Here is a 21,812-nt window from a genome sequence, read left to right on the forward strand (position 1 = left end):
TTTGGTGTGAACGCACCATGAGGACTGACCACACGAAAAACAAAACTACTCATATGTGTGCCACAAAACGGGCAAAACACTACTTAATTGCTGTCTATCTTGGGTCAATGTGAACGCTCCCATTATCACTTCCGGGTCAGGGTCGGAGTTGGTACATTCCCCTCTGTAAGATTTTGTCATTTGTAAATGTGTTTTGTGTATTGTTAAAGTGTTTTTTCAAATGAAAATTTGTCTCAGGCTTTGTAAAAGTGTTTCAGATTTTGTAACATTGATTTTTACCTCCCGGCCACCGTAACAAACTCCAGTTTTGAACACTGGCCCCTCTAGCGCCATCTTCTCTGTATAACACACCAAGAACGGATTTTGGACTAATATGCTTCAGTACAGTAATTCAAACTCTTTAATAAAGCAGTAGTATGATAATCCAACATTCACTTAGTTGTTTAACAACCTTAACATGCTGAAGACTTAAGTGAATGAAAGGTTTTAAACTCATACTGAGGTATGTTGCTCTGCAGGCCAGCACCTCAGAGCTGCTGTGTCCCTAGGGCAAACAAAACCGCTGCATTTCATCAAAACACACACAGCAACAGCACCATCTATTGGCACATTTATGTCACTGCCCTACATTTAAAGGGATGCGCTATGAAGATTTGACTGGCCAGAAGATGGTACCGTACAGAGTTAAAATGATTCAAATGTATTATAATTTGTTAATTTTGGTAATTATGTGACACCTGATAAAACTGTTGGTGGTTTATTGACTATATCATATCATGTTTATAAGACTAGACCTTAAGTTAGTTATGAGGACAGTAAAATTACGATGTTAGTGTAGATTAAATGGATAGAATGAGCTGCCAGTGATCATATAACTCAGAACTCTATTATTATAAGAGCCTCTGATTGGAGTAGAATCAGCCCAGACCAACAACAATAATAAACTAGGAATGTTTACCTGTCACCCGCCAACATTAAAGCACAAAGAAATTGTAACAGTTTAAAAAGTTCACAGTCTTTGATTTTTTAGTGGACATAGATGCTTTCTGGTGTTAGTGTCTCCCTTTGCCAATTGTGGTAAAGAGGAGCAAGCAGGAAATGATAACGAATCTACGGTTTTACACAGCTAGTGTTTATGACCCAGTTCACCTTATTCGGAACAACCTAAACAGCTTTTTAGTGACAGCAGCTCGGTTGCCATTCAGCTGTGCAAAATCAGCATATTAGAGGTGCCGAGGGCCTTTTCTAACACCAATGAAGTTAATTTCTAATCTAAAATAAATTTTATATTAATTAATAACGTAGTCTATAACAAACAAGCAAAATAGAGTAACATGTTACGTTTACTATTTTAAATTGACCCCTCCCATTGTCTCAGTTTGTCCAATCAGCGCTCCGGATGAGCTGGCATTAACTTGCCCGGAAATGCTTGTCAGAGCAGGCTAAGCTAAGCTAAACTAAGCTAGGGCTAGCAGAGTAGTCAACGGAGGTTTTCAGTTTAGCGGTCTGTTTGTTTCTTCTCTGATCCCGGCTCTGTGCTGTAAGGTGAGTCCGAGCTGCTGGAAGAGGACAGCTGAAAATAACATTAACCATTATTGTAGTTATCTGGGTCAGAGACCATTTCAGTTTTGCTGGTAATGTTTAAGGGCCCAGCGATGAGATTTAGCCTAAAATTGGTTGGTTAAAGTATTAAACAGGGGTTTGTCCTTATTTTTTCAGTAAATACACGGAGCCCAATCAAGATTTAGACTGGCTTTAAAGCCACTACGTTCGTTAGAGAATTAGTCTGGCTTCTGAATCAGAGTCGGAACAATCCAGAAACCTCTTGCTGGTGGGCTGTGGTTCTGGAGCTGAGGAAGGCTTTCAGGTTCCTGAGTGAGGTGCATTATCAGTCGGTCTTGGTTTAGGTTTATTAAAGTAACCCAGGGCTCTGGATCTTTCCCTGGTGATTACATTTGAACAGGGTGGTTCTGGAGTTGAGAGAAGCCTTCGGGCTCCTGAATGAGCTGCCACACCTCCCGTGAAATTCCCCTGAACCCACTCATAATCAAAGAACCGTTGACATCCCTGAAGAACAGGAACCCAGTTGTCTCAGTCTTACTGATTCTTCAGAACCGCATAACGATTTCATTTTGTGTCACACAGTTCTGCCTTTAGTCGGTGAGCGTTTCTACATGTTCATGTTTTTAGATGATCCAGACAGCTGCATTAACCATTTAACACTTTTTATTTCCAGTCGTTGAAAAAGTATTTGCCCCTTACAGATTTCTTCAGTTTTTGCCTTTTGTCCTACCTAAATGTTTCAGATCATCAAGCAAATTGTGATGTCAAGGAGCCACAACCTGCGTTAAAAACAAAAAGTTTTCTAACAATAATTTAATTTATTAAGGAAATTATCTCTCCAAACCAACCCGGCGCTCTGGGAAAAAGTAATTACCCCCCTGAACCCAATAACCTGTTGTTCCTCCCCTGACATTGTAGCTGGTACTGAGTCTTTAACATGACTGTAGAGGAATTTGGACCCACTCTGCTTTGTGGAATTGTTTTAATTCAGACACATTGCAGGGTTTTCCTGCATGAACGGCCAGTTTCAGGTCAGGGCACATCATCTCAATCAGAATTAAGTCCAGACTTTGACTAGGCTACTCTGACACGTTCATTTTGGATTTTATTAGCCATTTATAGATGGACTTGCCATTGAAGAGAAATGAAAATCATCATTCTGATGATCCCGTACTGATGTCATCGCCTTCCATCCTTTGCTGTCAGCAAGTAAAAATCTTCTGTTTTACTTTCCAACGATCGGGAGTCGCGTGTTAAGTTAGTGGTGCTGCACACGTCCATTAACCAGAGAATCGTCTTGGAGTGGATATACCACAGACCTTCTCTGCATACGTTCTGGCTCGCTGTTATCCAACATCAGTCAGCATCTACTGCTGTCTTCTAGATGAGTCAAGAGTTCTGAGACGATCATCTCTACTGAAAATAGCACTGAGCTGCTAACTGCTAGATGCAGTGTTTGGGAGGAATCTGGATTTAAAGTTGCCTCTTAGTTTTTGGCTTCAGTGAACTAGATGGGACTTAGCATTGTGGGTGATGGACATTTGCATAAGCACTTGAGTACATCTTAAAATTATTGTTAGGTTTCTTATTTGTGCTACTTAAGTTTTTGCTTTATTTTTGTGACTAGATGAACTAACATCTAGATATCTGGTTATGGTTGGTTTTAAGGACTCATAAAGTCAAGAAAATTGTAAGAGGTGTAAATACACTTTCACAGTTTTGGTATTCATATGGTCTGGGCATTAGCTTAGTTTTATGCAGCACGTTATAAATTCAATCAACAACTTTTATGTGGGTCAGGTCACAGGTGAGAGTCAGAATGTTCCTGAGACTGAACCCAAGATAGTTGAACATCCTCAAAGATCTAAACATCTGGAGAAGACGACAGTTAGAACCAGAGTCTGATGACCCAGTCCAGAAAAACTGCAGAGAATCGGAAGGTTTTCCACAGCTTCTCCTAAAGGAGGAATTGGTTCTGGTTGGAAATAACATGGTGCTTCTTTAGGTTCAGAGAGAAGCTGGTCTGCAACTAAGGATGCAGGGTAGATTCTGAAGTCATCGGATCAGGAATGGTTCCAAGCAAACTGGAATGAGAGAAAAATTTCAATATCTTTTTGATTTGCTCCTAAACTCAGCGATGGAGCCCTGGTGGATCCTGTCTCTAAGTCCATTTTCTCCCCGGTTCAGGAGTTGAGATGAGTCTGCAGTGGACGGCTGTCGCCACCTTTCTATATGTGGAGGTCTTCCTGGTTCTTCTTCTCTGCATCCCATTCATCTCGCCAAAAAGGTCAGTGCTTACCTGTCCTGCAGGTGAATTTTGTTTATATCGAAGCTTTCACAGATAAAAATCTCATAGTGAATAAACATTAAAGCAAGATTTTAATAAAAAGCAAATTAAACCATGCTAATAGTTCAAAACAAATACAGTAATGTTTAAAAGATCTTGAGAAGGACAACATTTGAATAGGAAAGTCTTCAGCTGCTTTTTAGATGGGTCCGAACCCTGAAGGCCACATTACAATAAAGGCTGCTTGTGCCACAGTAGAGGTCCAACAGCCTGGACAGATCTGCACCTTGGCACTACGGGAGGATTTTTGCTTTGAGGACCTGGGGCCTCCAGGTAGAGGGTGTGTATTTTAATTATTCAGTAATATAGGAAGGAACTGGACCATGCAGAACTCTGAAAGTTAGTCAGGATTTTAAAATGGGTTCTGAAATGATCAGGGAGTCAGTGCAAAGACATTCAATTCAATTCAGTTTATTTATATAGCGCCAATTCACAACACATGTCGTCTCAAGGTTCTTCACAACAGTCAGGTTCATACATTCCTATTAATCGTAACCATTGAACAGTTCAGTCAGATTCAGTTATTTTTTCAAATTGGATAAAAAGTTTTTCTATCTAAGGAAACCCAGCAGATTGCATCCAGTCAGTGACTTGCAGCATTCACTCCTCCTGGATGAGCATGTAGAGACAGTGGACAGTCACTGGTGTTGACTTTGCAGTAATCTCATACTGAGCATGCATGTAGCGACAGTGGAGAGGAAAAACTCCCTTTTAACAGGAAGAAACCTTCAGCAGAACCAGAACCAGGCTCAGTGTGAGCGGCCATCTGCCACGACCAACTGGGGGTTTGAGAGAACAGAGCAGAGACACAAAGAGAACAAAGAAGCACTGATCCAGGAGTACTTTCTATGGGAAGGAAAAGTAAATGTTAATGGATGTAGCTCCTTTAGTCGTTTCATCTAGAAAGAAAGAACAGATAAACTCTGAGCCAGTTTTCAAGGTTAGAGTCTGAAAGAGAGAACATAGAGTTAGTTACAGTAGAAGCTCAGTCAGTAGCCATGTCTAGGAGAGAGAAAGGGTTAAACACTGAAAGACAGGGCCATGTGGATCATCTGTAGAAGGTGAGCATTAAGTTGTTGCCAGCAGAAGCTTGGATGATGCCCCTCTCCAGAAAGGTGTCACAGGTAGACAGAGTCAGGCCAGGTGTAGCTTCTAGGAAGAGAAAAGAGAGAACATAAAGTTAAAAGCTGAAATAACAACAAATAATGCAGAATTAGAGAGTAGTATGAGAATGTAGAAGAGGGTGAAAGTGGTCATTATGTCCTCCAGCAGCCTAAGCCTATAGCAGCATAACTACAGAGATAACTCAGGATAACCTAAGCCACTCTAACTATAAGCTTTATCAAAAAGGAAAGTTTTAAGCCTAGCCTTAAAAGTAGACAGGGTGTCTGCCTCACGGACTAAAACTGGGAGCTGGTTCCACAGGCTTTAAAACCAGCAGTCTGTGGAACATTGACAGAAGAGTCAGTTGTACTAGAAAGCACAAGAGGGTTTTCACTGTGAGATAAAATTAAGTTAGAGAGGTGTTCCCTTTTGGACCCTTTACCTGTGTCCTGGTAACTGCGCCAACTGTCTTTAAATCTGGAGACACTTGCTGCTTGTCTCTTCTCCACCTGCGTTCTGCTCTGCGACATTCCTGTCTGAAAGCTCGAGTCCTGTCGTTCAACCAAGGTTCAGGTTTAGCTCGAGGCTGTTTGGTCTTTAAGGGAACCACAGTGTCCAGTACAGTTTGGCAGGATGAGTGGAGCAAAGAACTAAGCTCCTCGGCATCAGATGACCAGGTGGACAGAGGTGATGAAAAACCTTCAAAAACCGGCTTTCCATGGAGGGGTTAATGACCCGACATCTCCGAGCAGAAGTGCCAGTTTTACCAGCAGCATAAGCGAGAACAGTCTGGAATGTTACCGACATATGATCAGAAATGACAGAGTCACAAATTTCCAGCTTATACACAGGTGAACCAACAAACACCACAAGATCTAATGTGTGACCTTTTCACATGAGTGGAACAAAACCCACACTGCACCAAATTAACAGAATCGTTAAGGGTTAAAAAAATCTGTTACCAGAGGTTTATCTGGGCAACAAACATGTAATGTTAAAACGACCAACAATAAGGAAATGTTCATAACCAATTAAAAGTCAGAAAAGTCCCTAAACTGGCTCCCTGTAGCTCAGAGAATAGACTTTAAAATACTTCTGTTAGTCTATAAATCACTGAATGGCTTAACACCAAAATATATTACAGACTTGTTGTCAGTGGATCAACCACCCAGACCTCTCAGGTCTTCTGGCTCAAATCTACTCTGCAGAACCAGAACCAGAACCAAACATGGAGAAGCAGCTTTTAGTTCTTATGCTCCACTAATCTGGAATAAACTCCCAGAAAACTGTAAAAGCGCAGAAACCCTAAGTTGCTTCAAATCAAGACTAAAAACTTATTTGTTTAAAATGGCCTTTGACTGGGCCATCTAAACATTAAGTATTCAGTCCAATTTTCCTTTCGTTTTCTTATCCATCATTCTATTCTGTTTATTTTTTTAATTACCTCTGTTTGATTTTCTGTATCATTGTAATGTTTTTCCTCATGTACAGCGCCTTGATGCCTTGTTGCTGAAAAGCGCTAAATAAATAAACTTGACTTGACTTAATAGAATCCTTATTGTACTTAGATGGACGGTAGATGACAGGACACAGTAACTGGTCACAATGGTCCACCTCGAAGCCAAATTGGACCTGAATTGAACAAAATTCTAAGAATCCTCATGAATCCAACAATTTCTGGCGATTTGCATTATTCTTGGTCTGTGTGGAATTGTAGCATTGGTTTGGCTTGGCGACCAGGTCCAAGTCTGTTGCCTGATCAGAGGAACCATGTTCTCTGGGGCAAAAGATCAGACACTTGATCTTCTCGGAAGTCGGCCATTTTGGATTGAGTTCAATTCATGGCCGTTATTTCTTAACCAGTTTGTAATTGTTTTAGGAACTGAGGTAAATCAGACAGTTTTCAGAACTCTGAATTCTGATGAGATATTACAAAATGTATTAATGATTTGTCAAAGTGGCTAAATGTATGGCGGAAAAAGAAGTGGGTCCAAATCAGAGCCTTGGGTTTCCCCGTATATTGGATGAATCTGTTGGATGAATGTTGTGGTTTATATGCACACTGAAGCTTCTTTTTGAAAGGTAAAACCCTAAGTCCTGTTTGGCATGGGCAGTTTATTCATGTAGGACTGTTCAAACACAAAGCATTGCATAGTTGTTTGCAGAATATTGGAGGAATTAAATTAAAAATTTTGTTTCAGAAAGCTTTTTATGTTGTGAAATAACGATTGGTTTGGATTTTTGCAACCATTAATAATTAGTATTAATAATTATTAACAAAATCATCAAAAAAGTATGAATATCATTTTGAATACATTATATTTTAGCCAAACAAGTTTCGGACTGTCAGGGATTATTCTGTGAAAACCGGCCCAGTGCGGCGGTTTTATAGAACAATCGGTGAAAGAGTGAATTGGAGCTCCTGCTAGGCGGCATTAAGTTAAATCAAAGGTTCAACAGTGAGTGCAAATAACCCAACGTGAAGGTCTACCAGCTTCATCGGCAGTTATTTCTAGCCATTGGAACTTTTCTTTCCTTGCTGGATCGATGCCAGACCTCAGTTTCTTCTGTTTGTGAAGCCCTCCAACAGCAGAAATGACGTCCTTGTCTATAACTGATGCAGTGTTAGCAGTGGGGGCAGGCCCGTCATTTTGCTCCTCGTTGTTGGAATGACCGTCACCGCTACTGGGAAGAACGACGTGATATGTGGCCCCATATACCCACCTTTCGTAGCTGACATGATTTTAGAAAGCTTTAGCGTTAGCGGTCGCATAGGGTGAAAGGATGCGGATGCATTGTAGGCGACATAAAAAACACTTAGGGAGGGAGCCCAGATTTCAGTCAAAGGGCCAATAAGCTCATAAAAATGAGTGTATCGGCCTAATTTCAGCGTAACAGTGACAACATTCAGCCTAGCGGCCCGCTACACTGAAATGCACTGGTGAAAACCCTGCTGTAGGATTTGAACTAGGGTACATGTGGCCTCTCCGGGACGCAAATGCCCTCCTCTCTAACCACTAGGCAACCAATCCCACGTACTTATGCCCTGCCCTTGTATGCCTGCACTTGTATAGCTGTAGCTACAGCTGCCCTGGGACAGACTGATAGGAGTGGGGCTGCCATACAACCACCACTCGGCCCTCTGACCCTCGTCATGATTAGAGACGCTGTCTCTTCTGGAGGAATCTCTTGCTCAGATTTTGTTTCTGCAGAAACGCAGACAGGAAGGTTTAAGACAGCTAGTCTTAATACCAGCTGTTTTACAGCTGCCAGATGCACAAACAAAACATCACACTTAGCTTTTGGGATCCAAAGTTCTTAAAAGTAATCTAACTTAGCCAGCGAAGTCAGACATCCTCATGTGTTGACCCCTTTATGCTGCTCTAGTGAAGAGCTGCGGGAAGAGGACAAACAATGCTGCACAGTAGAGTTTTGTACTATCTGATCACTTTTCTGTTATCTTTGAAAGCATAATTTCCATCAACTCTTTTGCCAAAAATAAATTAAATAAATAAAGGACAGAGAAATTGAAACCTTTAACCAAGTTTACTCTTCCTTCTAAACTTTGTCGTGTAACTCAACTGGGTCAACTGAACTGAGAACTGGGTCTGGCTTTCTGGTACAGCACTTGGCTACTTTGGCTAGTTTGAGGCTCACCTGAAGGACAGGGACTTTTTGTGTCAGCAGGTAATTTTACATCACAGTAGATAAAGGTCATATGTGGGGTTCCCCAAGGTTCCATCCTGGAACCCTTTCCTATTCCTATTCAATGTGGACATGCTCCCCCCTAGTTCAGGTCCAGATAAGTTACTCTGACTATGCAGATGATACGCAGCTCTACAATAAATGTCTCCAGGTGACTATGGACCTATTCAAACATCGGGTCGAACCATAGAACAAATCAATGCGTGGATAAATTATAATTTTCTTTAGTTAAATAAAAACAAAACTAAAGTCATTATTTCTGGACCAAAGGAGGAGCAATCAAGAGTCAGAACACAGCTTCAGTTTCTACAGCTAGAAACTACTGATCAGGCCTGAAATGTGGTGTAGTGATGGACCTGAACCTCCAGAACCACATAAAGACAGTCACTTAGTCAGCCTTCTATCACCTGAAGAACATCTCCAGGATTAAAGGACTAATGTCCAGCAGGACCTGGAGAAACTCCTCCATGTGTTTATCTTTAGTGGAATTGATCACTGCAACGGTGTCTTCACGGGTCTGTCTAAAAGGTCCATCAGACAGCTGCAGTTGATCCAGAACGCTGCTGCCTGGTCATCACTAGAACCTAGAAGGAAGAGAACATCAGCCCAGTTCTAAAGTCCTTCCACTGGCTCCCTGGACCTCAGAGAATAGACTCTAAAATACTTCAGTTAGTTTATAAGACACTGAATGGCTTAGCACTAAAATAGATTAAAGATCTATTGCTGTTGTATCAACCTTCCAGACCACTCAGGTCTTCTGGTTCCAGTCTACTCTGCATCCACAGAACCAGAACCAACGTGGAGAAGCAGCATTCAGTTCTTTTAAATCAAGGTTAAAACTCAGTTTAGAGTAGCTTTGATTCTTCTATTTCTACTATGAACTGAAATATTAATCTCAGTCTGTAGTCCTGGTTTACTTTACCTGCCTTTATTCTACCACTGCTGTGGACCTTTTTTAGGTGTTTAGATGTTTTCATCATGCAAAGCAGCTTGAATGTCTTGTTGCTGAAATGTGCGGTACTAATAAGCCTGCCCTGCCTTTATTGGCAATTACAGAGACTTGGTTGTTGGAAAGAGATTTGGACCGGCAGGTGGCTGTTGACCGCTTTGGGACACCGGTGTGCCTGGATGCCGGTTTAGGTGTTTGTCTGTATGTAAATGTAAGCTACTACAAAAGTGTTTTAATCAGAGAAAGGCTGTGTACTGATATTGAACTGTTATCCATGACCCTTCACCTGCACTAACTGCTCAATGAGTTTTCTGAGGTATTTGCCTCTATGGTTTATGTTCGTCCCATAGCAAACGTGGATAAAGCTGCTGACGCTATACTGCAAGTAAGCCAGTCGCTGTTGTCCGTAACACCTGAGGTTCCAGTTTCAATTCTTGGTGATTTTAATCCTCGTTCTCTTAAAAAGACGCATAGATATTTGTTTCAGTTTGTCACGTGTCCCACCAGACTGATTAACACACTGGATCTTTGTTATGGCTCAATTAAAGGAGCGTTTTGATTACCCCCCTCCCACCCCCAGTTGGCGCTAATCACAACTGTGTCCAGCAGAGGGGAAGACCCATCGTTAAGATGATAAAGGACTGGACTGATGATTCCACCATGGCCTGCAGGTGGTTCCAGTTTTCAAAACGCTCCCATCCCAAGGCTCAGACCAGTGGCCCAGACTTCTTTAGTTATGAAATGTTTTGAGAAACTGCTGAAAAAAGGCAGTTTCTAACCCTAACCCTAAACCACATTTTAGATGAACGTAAATACAGTAAGTAACTCTTGAAGTTCATCAACAGAATGCCAAGAGTGTGTGGAGCAGTAATAAAAGCAAAAGGTGGCTACTTTGAAGAACCTAGAATATAAGACATATTTTCAGTTGTTTCAAACTTTTTTGTTCAGTATATAATTCCACATGTTTTAATTCATAGTTTTGATGCCTTCAGTGTGAATCTACAATATTCATAGTCATGAAAATAAAGAAAACTCTTTGAATGAGAAGGTGTGTCCAAACCTTTGGTCTGTACTGTATATGCTTCCAATAGGTCAAATTATCAGGCAGCATGGGATAAGTTTTCACTGTTACGCTGATGATACTCAGCTTTACTTATCCATAAATCCTGATGAACCCAACCAGTTAGATAGACTACAAGCAGGTCTTGAAGATATAAAAACTTGGATGACTTTAAATTTTCTGTTTCTAAATTCAGACAAGACAGAAGTTGTTGTCTTTGGACCGGAGTCTTTAAAAAAGAAACTGCTTAGTCAATCACTTAACCTGGATGGCATTAAATTGACCTGCGGTAATAAAGTAAAAAACCTTGGTGTTATTTTTGACCAGGACATGTCATTTAAATCCCATATTAAACAGGTTTCTAGGATTTCCTTCTTTCGTCTCCAGAACATTGCCAAAATTAGAAATATCCTGTCCAGGAGTGACGCTGAAAAACTAGTCCATGCATTTGTTACTTCAAGGCTGGACTATTGTAATTCTTTACTATCAGGATGTCCACAAAATGCAGTTAAAAGCCTTCAGCTGATTCAAAATGCTGCAGCAAGAGTTCTGATGAAAATTAAAGAGAGATCATATTTCTCCTATTTTAGCTTCCCTTCATTGGCTCCCTGTTAAATCCAGAATAGAATTTAAAATTCTCCTCCTCACATATAAAGCCCTTAATGATCTAGCTCCATCATACATCAGAGATCTGATTGGTCCATATGTTCCTAACAGAGCACTTCATTCTCAGACTGCAGGTTTACTGGTGGTTCCTAGAGTCTCTAGAAGTAGAATGGGAGGCAGATCCTTTAGTTATCAGGCTCCTCTCCTGTGGAACCAGCTCCCAGTTTTAGTCCGTGAGGCAGACACCCTGTCTACTTTTAAGGCTAGGCTTAAAACTTTCCTTTTTGATAAAGCTTATAGTTACAGTGGCTTAGTTTATCCTAAACTATCTGTGTAGTTATGCTGCTATAGGCTTAGGCTGCTGGAGGACATAATGACCACTTTCACCCTCTTCGCTACATTCTCATACTACTCTCCAATTTTGCATTATTTGCTGTTATTTCAGTTTTTAACTTTGTTCTCTTTTCTCTTCCTAGAAGCTACACCTGGCCTGACTCTGTGTCTACTTGTGACACCTTTCTGGAGAGGGGCATCATCCAAGCTTCTGCTGGCAACAACTTAATGCTCACCTTCTACAGATGATCCACATGGCCCTGTCTTTCAGTGTTTAACCCTTTCTCTCTCCTAGACATGGCTACTGACTGAGCTTCTACTGTAACTAACTCTATGTTCTCTCTTTCAGACTCTAATCTTGAAAACTGGCTCAGAGTTTATCTGTTCTTTCTTTCTAGATGAAACGACTAAAGGAGCTACATCCATTAACATTTACTTTTCCTTCCCATAGAAAGTACTCCTGGATCAGTGCTTCTTTGTTCTCTTTGTGTCTCTGCTCTGTTCTCTCAAACCCCCAGTCGGTCGTGGCAGATGGCCGCTCACACTGAGCCTGGTTCTGGTTCTGCTGGAGGTTTCTTCCTGTTAAAAGGGAGTTTTTCCTCTCCACTGTCGCTACATGCATGCTCAGTATGAGGGATTGCTGCAAAGTCAACACCAGTGACTGTCCACTGTCTCTACATGCTCATCCAGGAGGAGTGAATGCTGCAAGTCACTGACTGGATGCAATCTGCTGGGTTTCCTTAGATAGAAAAACTTTTTATCCAATTTGAATAAATAACTGAATCTGACTGAACTGTTCAATGGTTACGATTAATAGGAATGAATGAACCTGACTGTTGTGAAGAACCTTGAGACGACATGTGTTGTGAATTGGAGCTATATAAATAAACTGAATTGAATTGAATTGAATAGATCACTTGAACTGTGAGATCATTTTAAACTGGATTGAAACCTGACCAAACTGCCCCATGGGTGAGCCTCGTCTTCTTTGCTTTACATCCTTTGTGCTAATGACTATTGTACCCAGCATAACTCATGACTCAGCTGTTTTTAGCTTCCTGCATGAAGAGGAAATTCTGTTTATACGTTTCTTAAAGTTTTTTGTTTTTTTTGGGATTAGTCAGGATGAGCTCAAGCAGAAATCCATATGTACGTATTTGTATAAAATATAATTGTCTATAAATGTGTTTTGTTCAGATGGAGCAAGATCTTCAAGTCTCGGGTGGTGCAGACAATCGCTCTGTATGGAAACACTTGGTTCATGGTGGCCATCGCTATCCTCGTCTTCCTCCTCATCGGTACGTCAGCTGGGATTTGGTTTTTTTATGAAGCGGCTGCTTGGAGTTTGTCTCTACCTGAAATGGTTCTGTTTCTTTCCGGCAGCTGGGCTCTTCTGGTCTATATTTCAGTCATGTTGGGATAAATTATCCGGGTTCAGCTCCATTCACATGATCTAGTGTTTTCTGCATCCTGCTACAATTAGAATCACATGAAGGTTCTATTTCAAACTGAGAAAATACAGAAATCAGCAGAATCACAGGTTGAAGTATGAAGCTCCATCTTGCTGCATCCAGTTAAAAAGGAGCCTTTCTTCATGTTGTCAGTTTAACTCACTGCTGTTCCTCATTGCGATGTACTAGTTCATCCAACATCCTCAGACTAGAACCACTTAGGTCTCTCCAGGTTCATGGGTCCATTGTGTCCTCCTAAAGGAACAGATCTAGCAGGTCTGGGAATGTTGGGTTAGCAGTCACCTTTTTTCCTAAAATCGTATTCAGCTTAGTAGTGAAGATGATCTCGGCAGCAACAAGTTGGACTTAAGGTCTTGTTTTGTACCAGGTTGTTTAGTCTGTTTGTGTGTGTGTGTGTGTGTGTGTGTGTGTGTGTGTGTGCCAGATGCGTTTCGTGAAGTCAGGAAGTACAGCGTGACGGACAAGGTGGACGTGACCAACAACCCGACGGCCATCGAACACATCCACATGAAGCTGTTCAGAGCTCAGAGAAATGAGTACATCGCTGGCTTCGCCCTGCTGCTCTGCCTGTAAGACACACACACACACACACACACACACACACACACACACACACACGATGTTCTTGCTCCTCTTCATCAGTCATTCTGATGATCATGCACTCTGACCCAGAACATCTTGGAGCCAGTCCTCTGAGCCAGCATGAGGATCCACTGCAATCAGTATTGTACACAACGATTATATTTGTGATAGGTTGTGCGGCTGTGACATCATCAGTTTAAACCCTTTAACTCTGACCTTTGACCCCGGAACCAGTGTCATAATCAAAGAAGAAGTTAGGAGGAAGGTACAGAGCACCAGGAAGTCTCTGAGTCTTGGTCCAGACGTGGGCCAGTTTTAAAAGCAATGTTCCCCCATTATTGAGACGCGTAATGGGTCAGAACAGTTCTAAGGAGTTGCCTCCTCCACCCAGGAGAAACCTTTGGTTTTATGGTGAAAACATATGAAGCAAAAAGTGCAGAGGGCATCGATGAATGGGTTAAAGATTTAGATTTTCCTGCAGGGGGTTCGTTTCGTCTTACAATTTTACAAATAGTTGAAGTCATTAATTTCAGTCTGTAGTCCACTTTACTTTCTTGAGGAGGCTGTCATGTCCTTATGTGAAGCACTTTGAATTGTCTTGTTGCTGAAATGTCCAATACTAATAAACCTGAGTTGTCTTAATGTCACAATAATGAGAGACAACATTTATTGCTCTCTTCAAGATTGATTTTTGAAATTATGAGATGATTTGAATGGAGGCTCATCTTTAGATGTAGCCCTCACATACCCTCCATTTCTGCTACCTGTATGACCCCTTCTCTTTTCCAATGGTTATAATCAGTCTGACAGAGGGAGGTATCCCAATCCTTGTGGTTTTTAGTATAACAATGACCATCAGTGGGCTCTAGATGGATAAACTTTATCAGTGTATTATTTTACTTAGTACAGCTACACATAGCTCGTTCTAAAATGTCCAAACTCTTGACACTCAGTAGTTTAATCTAACCTCCCCAACAACCTGCACCATTCAAACCCTTTGTGAAGAGACTTGAGACGACATTTGTTATACTGTATAAATAAATCTGAATTGAATTAAATAGTTTAAGACAACAGTTTAAAGGAACATTCTACCAAATACTGAGATGGATGGAAACTTCTCTCATTATTCTAACATTTAGCAAAGAGAAATAATGTTGACCCGAACGGACCTGAACCAGGTTTAATGTCAGACAGCAAGAAGAAATGAAGTTTCTCTTTTAAACAGTGGATGTAAATATCTGGTTTCAACTTTATTAACCCATTATCTATTGTTATAAAGTGTTAGAATCTGAATGACTCTTTCGGGAAGGTGTCTTGGCCTGAAATACATGAATGGATGAGATGAAACATCTCAGCTCTTGGCTTCATGATCAAATTGAAAGGAAATTGGAAAGAGAACCGTTCCAGATGTTTTTTAGTTAATAAAAAAGAATGAATGGATTTCTGCAGACTGCCAGCAGGGGTCAGCAGCAGCAGCGCTGGCCCATCCTGCTCCTCAGCTGCTGTGTGACTCACTGAAGTGATGCGACATGTGATCCAGCAGCTGCTGTAACACTAGTTTAGGAGGAAGTTCTCCAGCGTTCCAGGTTTCTCTGTGTGGCTGTGATTCAGGAATTAACAGTCTCAGCCAAGAAGGGGAGACGTGGCTGGTGGAAAAGCTGGGGCTCCGGCAGCTGCTCGGATTATTTCAGGTCTGTGAAGTTACTGAAGACCATATTTGGATCAGAGCTGAGGAAACCCTTTCATTCCCGCTGCAGTTTGCTACAGTCCTGTTGGGAATGAGATGGATCAGGCTTCCAGTTTAGGGAAGGATCCTGATAAAGTGGTTCCTCTGACCTATAACCTTTATTTTACTTCAGTGAGCCAGCCTGCTGCTGTGTGTGATATGCCATTTATTTGGATCAAGTTCCATGTAACCAGACACATTACTGCATCAAACATTGATTCATCCGCCATTAAAAGTAGTTCCAACACTTTCACCTGTGTTCTGATCTTAAAAGACAATGACTGGAAGAAAACGGTGAAGACTGAACCGTCGACTCAGATAAACTGACATTTCTGTGTGTAAATGTCTTTATTGGATGTAAGGTGTTGTCTAAATATGCTCAGAATATTTCAAGTCGTCTCTGTACTTGCAATAAGGGACACTGGTCCTAACAGCTCCACAGAGCTAAAAGCATTAGCAGCTTGCCTTCTTCATAAAGAGGTCAGTTTTACATACATTCAGAGGTGGAGCAGAGGAACCTGCAGAACCCAGAGACATGTGGCGATGCAAGTCGGGTCAGAGAGCGACCGCTCTATGTTTGGACATTCACTGCTGCCGGGACTCGATTTGACTCCTTTAAAAATAGCAGCTGTAGCCGAATGAGAGTGAGTAAACATGCATCACAAATAAAGTTCAGGCTGCCAAAAAGTCCCTGAATGCATCACCGGGCAGATATGTACAACCTGCACATGTTCACAGCTTTGGTGTCACCTGATGCTGATGGTGGCCTCCTGGTGACTTCACTGAGGAGGTAAATTTATCTCCAGCTGCTCGGCTCTACTGCACATACAGGTCCTTCTCAAAATATTAGCATATTGTGATAAAGTTCATTATTTTCCATAATGTCATGATGAAAATTTAACATTCATATATTTTAGATTCATTGCACACTAACTGAAATATTTCAGGTCTTTTATTGTCTTAATACGGATGATTTTGGCAAACAGCTCATGAAAACCCAAAATTCCTATCTCACAAAATTAGCATATTTCATCCGACCAATAAAAGAAAAGTGTTTTTAATACAAAAAATGTCAACCTTCAAATAATCATGTACAGTTATGCACTCAATACTTGGTCGGGAATCCTTTTGCAGAAATGACTGCTTCAAAGCGGCGTGGCATGGAGGCAATCAGCCTGTGGCACTGCTGAGGTCTTATGGAGGCCCAGGATGCTTCGATAGCGGCCTTTAGCTCATCCAGAGTGTTGGGTCTTGAGTCTCTCAACGTTCTCTTCACAATATCCCACAGATTCTCTATGGGGTTCAGGTCAGGAGAGTTGGCAGGCCAATTGAGCACAGTGATACCATGGTCAGTAAACCATTTACCAGTGGTTTTGGCACTGTGAGCAGGTGCCAGGTCGTGCTGAAAAATGAAATCTTCATCTCCATAAAGCTTTTCAGCAGATGGAAGCATGAAGTGCTCCAAAATCTCCTGATAGCTAGCTACATTGACCCTGCCCTTGATAAAACACAGTGGACCAACACCAGCAGCTGACACGGCACCCCAGACCATCACTGACTGTGGGTACTTGACACTGGACTTCTGGCATTTTGGCATTTCCTTCTCCCCAGTCTTCCTCCAGACTCTGGCACCTTGATTTCCGAATGACATGCAGAATTTGCTTTCATCTGAAAAAAGTACTTTGGACCACTGAGCAACAGTCCAGTGCTGCTTCTCTGTAGCCCAGGTCTGGGGAATGCGGCACCTGTAGCCCATTTCCTGCACACGCCTGTGCACGGTGGCTCTGGATGTTTCTACTCCAGACTCAGTCCACTGCTTCCGCAGGTCCCCCAAGATCTGGAATCGGCCCTTCTCCACAATCTTCCTCAGGGTCCGGTCACCTCTTCTCGTTGTGCAGCGTTTTCTGCCACACTTTTTCCTTCCCACAGACTTCCCACTGAGGTGCCTTGATACAGCACTCTGGGAACAGCCTATTCGTTCAGAAATTTCTTTCTGTGTCTTACCCTCTTGCTTGAGGGTGTCAATAGTGGCGTTCTGGACAGCAGTCAGGTCGGCAGTCTTACCCATGATTGGGGTTTTGAGTGATGAACCGGGCTGGGAGTTTTAAAGGCCTCAGGAATCTTTTGCAGGTGTTTAGAGTTAACTCGTTGATTCAGATGATTAGGTTCATAGCTCGTTTAGAGACCCTTTTAATGATATGCTAATTTTGTGAGATAGGAATTTTGGGTTTTCATGAGCTGTATGCCAAAATCATCCGTATTAAGACAATAAAAGACCTGAAATATTTCAGTTAGTGTGCAATGAATCTAAAATATATGAATGTTAAATTTTCATCATGACATTATGGAAAATAATGAACTTTATCACAATATGCTAATATTTTGAGAAGGACCTGTACAAGACTTTAAATTAAACTACATTCAGCATAGCTGTTGAAAATCATTCATAAGAATAATATTTTAGTTTTAGTTATTTATTTTAGTTTGATCTGATGTTGGCCAGTGAAGGGATTTAAACATTTTCTGGGACACATTGGGTTAAAATTCAGCAACTTTAGGACCAAACCTGAGCAGCAGGCAGGAAACTACATAAGATGGTTTACTACAGCATCCCTCTCTAATCATGATCACAGCAACATGACTTTTATCCTCCTCACATATCTACATTGTGATGAATGTGGCTGGACATCTGGGAATGAAGTGTTGGAATATTCCTTTATCTTTATTTAGATGATTGCTGTGTTTTATGCAGAAATCAGTTAACAACGCTCAGAAGCACCATAGCAGAGGTTCAAGTTCCCACTTTGCATCCAAGGAGAGCTGGAGAAGTAATTCACCCTGATGTTCTGCTTCACACTCTTTGGACCAGCTTTCAGTGTCGAGAGCCCTCAGGGCATCACTTGAAGTCAACTCTGTCTGTAGAATCGATTTGGATCAGAAAGTGACTTTTCTCCCAGAAGATTGTTAGAGAAGCAGAAAGCGTTTACATGGCTGCATTTATTTCTACACGTGAGCTGCTTGAGGCTTTTTGACTGATTTTCGTATAACGATTTTAGCCGATTCTGATTTCTCTGTAAGGTCTGTAAATAATAAACTTAGCATAATTAATTGTCGCTCAGCATCATGTTTGAATGTAGCTAATTTACATGCTCATTATTTTGATTTGCTTATTACGTTTACTCTGCATGCTGGTCGTTCTGTCATTCTGCATCTATTTCATATTAATTCATTTCATATTAATATTAAATTCAGCGTTTTCCTGGGATCTCCTTCTCGATTAATGAGGTTTGGTTTGGCAAAACAACCAAAACAAAAAGGTGGAGAAAAGCGAAGTGAACAGAGGAGCAGAGCCTGCTGGTGGAGGAGAAGAGAGGAGTGTTAAAGGTAGATTTGGTTCTGGGATCACGGTGGGAACCAACAGACATTCCCAGTAGATCAATGCGTCGTTCCCTCTGCTTTCAGCACCAGCCTGGAATGTGAGCAGCTCTGGTTCCTGCTGCATTCAGAAGTTAGAGAGGAGATAGCAGCACCAGAGAACTTTTTGTTCACTTTTTATTCATGGTTATTAATTATTGTTTCTAGTATTTATTGATCCTTCCTAGTATCATCTTACTAGAGGTTGACCTTTAACCTGTCCTGCTGCTGAAACTATTTCATTTCCTCCTAGAGGGATGATAAAGTGAATCTTATCTCTATATTAATAATTATATGAATGTTCTAGAAGTTTCTGTTCTCATTGACTCGACTGTTTAGGAGGTGGATCTCTGCACCATGGAGCTGGTAGCGTTTTATTCATTTACTGTTGTTCATTGGAGGAGAAGATCTCTCCTTTCTCTCTGTCTTTCCTCCATCTTCTCTGCTTCAGACACTCTTAGGTTCACTAAAGGTCCTCCTCACTGCTCTGAACATCTCCTCACGTTAGGAGCTCTCTGAAGATGCTTCATGAATAACTTTTATCTAAACCAGGGAAATTCTTAGAATGACGTCACTAGGAGCTACTTTCAGGCTTTGGATTCTCTGGGAATATGCGCCCTGGAATTGGATGGCTTTATATTTCTTGAATTTTAGAGCAAAGATGACTGAAGTCATGCTTTTTCCATGAACATCAACCTTTCTTCTCTGGCCTTGTTTGAGAAACACTCACTAACCTGTGAAAATTGACCCCCCCATGAAACTAAATAGTCATGTAAAACCAATTGTTAAATCCTGCTTTTTCCAGTTGAAGCCCACACTGTCTTCTAGAAACCTTGAAACAGTTATACATGCTGTCTACTGAAAACATTTTAAATGTTTGAAATGTCTCAACAGTTCTGCTGGCTCTTACCTCTCTGACCTGCTGGAGCCATATTTCCCACAGCGCTCTCTGAGACCAGCAGATGAGATACTTTTACTGGTCCCAAGCACATAATACAAACTCAGAGGTGACAGCGCCTTATCAGTTAAAGGCCCAAAGCTGTGGAATGATACCGCTGCATGTCAGAAAGGCTCCCTCTGCCACTGCTTTTTAGTCTTGTTTAAAAACATACTTTTAGTCCCTGGCCTTCGACCCAAGATCAACCTAATGGATCTGCTGGTCTGCTGATACTGTATGAGGGAAAATGGTCAGATATGAAGGCATGGAAACAATTTTATAGCTAAAAAGTGTGTTTTAGGTTAAAACAATTAAATGGTCTTCTTCCATCTCCACAGACAGGCTTGAAAAGGAACCGTGGTGTCCAGCAGCTACAGGCTGAAGGTGACGGTTACCCAGCCTCTCCCTTCCTGTTAGTCACTGTTACATCATTGTCTGTCAGCACAGCGCTGGGTGTGTGTGGGACGTGCATTCCCCACCCCACACACACACCAGGGGAAGATGATCACTTATTACACTTGAAACCTTTCCGTATGCCTAAATGTTTAAATAAATCGGCACCAGAACTGTTCTGTGGGGTCAACAACAGTCTGTTCATTATTAGAACAACATCTGGACAGTCAGTGTCCTATTACAGGAAGCTTCACTTGGACCAATAAAACTGATAACAGATTTTAAACCTCTAGAGTTAGGAACTGGCTAAATGTGCCCCATTGTGCCTTTCCACCCTATATTAGATACATGTGATATGGATATTTTATTGCTGAAATGATCTTCCTGCTGGTATATTGTATATGTGGCCTATTGGCCATTGTTATTTGTACAGAACATCAGATATAGACCATGCTCTGGACAAACACCCACTACTTGGACTGTTTCAGGTTTTTAGTGTTTGACTGACAGTTGAGGAAGCTTGTCAGTAAAAACTGACAGCATTACATAAACCAAGGTTAATTTCTGAGAGACCAGTTTATACTGTTCCTGCTTAATGAAGATCAGTTGTTTGGATTTAAACTGTAGGACTGCGGTATGGTGCTCTGTTCATGTTTCCATGCTACAGACAGACCTTGTTCATGTTTCCATGTTCCAGACAGACCTTGTTCATGTTTCCATGTTCCAGACCGACCTTGTTCATGTTTCCATGTTCCAGACCGACCTTGTTCATGTTTCCATGTTCCAGACCGACCTTGTTCATGTTTCCATGTTCCAGACCGACCTTGTTCATGTTTCCATGTTCCAGACCGACCTTGTTCATGTTTCCATGTTCCAGACAGACCTTGTTCATGTTTCCATGTTCCAGACAGACCTTGTTCATGTTTCCATGCTACAGACCGACCTTGTTCATGTTTCCATGCTACAGACCGACCTTGTTCAAGTTTCCATGTTCCAGACCGACCTTGTTCAAGTTTCCATGTCGCAGACCGACCTTGTTCATGTTTCCATGTTCCAGACCGACCTTGTTCATGTTTCCATGTTGCAGACCGACCTTGTTCATGTTTCCATGTTGCAGACCGACCTTGTTCATGTTTCCATGCTACAGACAGACCTTGTTCATGTTTCCATGTTCCAGACAGACCTTGTTCATGTTTCCATGTTCCAGACCGACCTTGTTCATGTTTCCATGTTCCAGACCGACCTTGTTCATGTTTCCATGTTCCAGACAGACCTTGTTCATGTTTCCATGCTACAGACAGACCTTGTTCATGTTTCCATGTTCCAGACAGACCTTGTTCATGTTTCCATGTTCCAGACCGACCTTGTTCATGTTTCCATGTTCCAGACCGACCTTGTTCATGTTTCCATGTTCCAGACCGACCTTGTTCATGTTTCCATGTTCCAGACAGACCTTGTTCATGTTTCCATGTTCCAGACAGACCTTGTTCATGTTTCCATGCTACAGACCGACCTTGTTCATGTTTCCATGCTACAGACCGACCTTGTTCAAGTTTCCATGTTCCAGACCGACCTTGTTCAAGTTTCCATGTTGCAGACCGACCTTGTTCATGTTTCCATG

At 41.6% G+C, this 21,812-nt stretch overlaps 1 protein-coding gene across 2 annotated transcripts in view; it reads left to right on the forward strand.

Annotated features, from left to right (window-relative positions):
* The first annotated feature begins 1,403 nt into the window (after window positions 1-1,403).
* bcap31 (B cell receptor associated protein 31) overlaps window positions 1,404-21,812 on the forward strand; it is a 40,018-nt gene continuing 19,609 nt past the window's right edge. The window contains exons 1-4 of one of the 2 annotated variants that reach the window (XM_047382778.1): window positions 1,404-1,545; window positions 3,751-3,850; window positions 12,865-12,965; window positions 13,564-13,708. In XM_047382778.1, the coding sequence (XP_047238734.1) occupies window positions 3,759-3,850; window positions 12,865-12,965; window positions 13,564-13,708 (338 nt within the window). In that variant the 5' untranslated portion in view covers window positions 1,404-1,545; window positions 3,751-3,758. Of the gene's footprint in view, window positions 1,546-3,698; window positions 3,851-12,864; window positions 12,966-13,563; window positions 13,709-21,812 lie in introns of both variants that reach the window. The other variant, XM_047382838.1, reaches the window with a different exon arrangement.

This window comes from Girardinichthys multiradiatus, chromosome 1 (assembly GCF_021462225.1).
Source record: "Girardinichthys multiradiatus isolate DD_20200921_A chromosome 1, DD_fGirMul_XY1, whole genome shotgun sequence".
Taxonomy (NCBI): Eukaryota; Metazoa; Chordata; class Actinopteri; order Cyprinodontiformes; family Goodeidae; genus Girardinichthys; species Girardinichthys multiradiatus.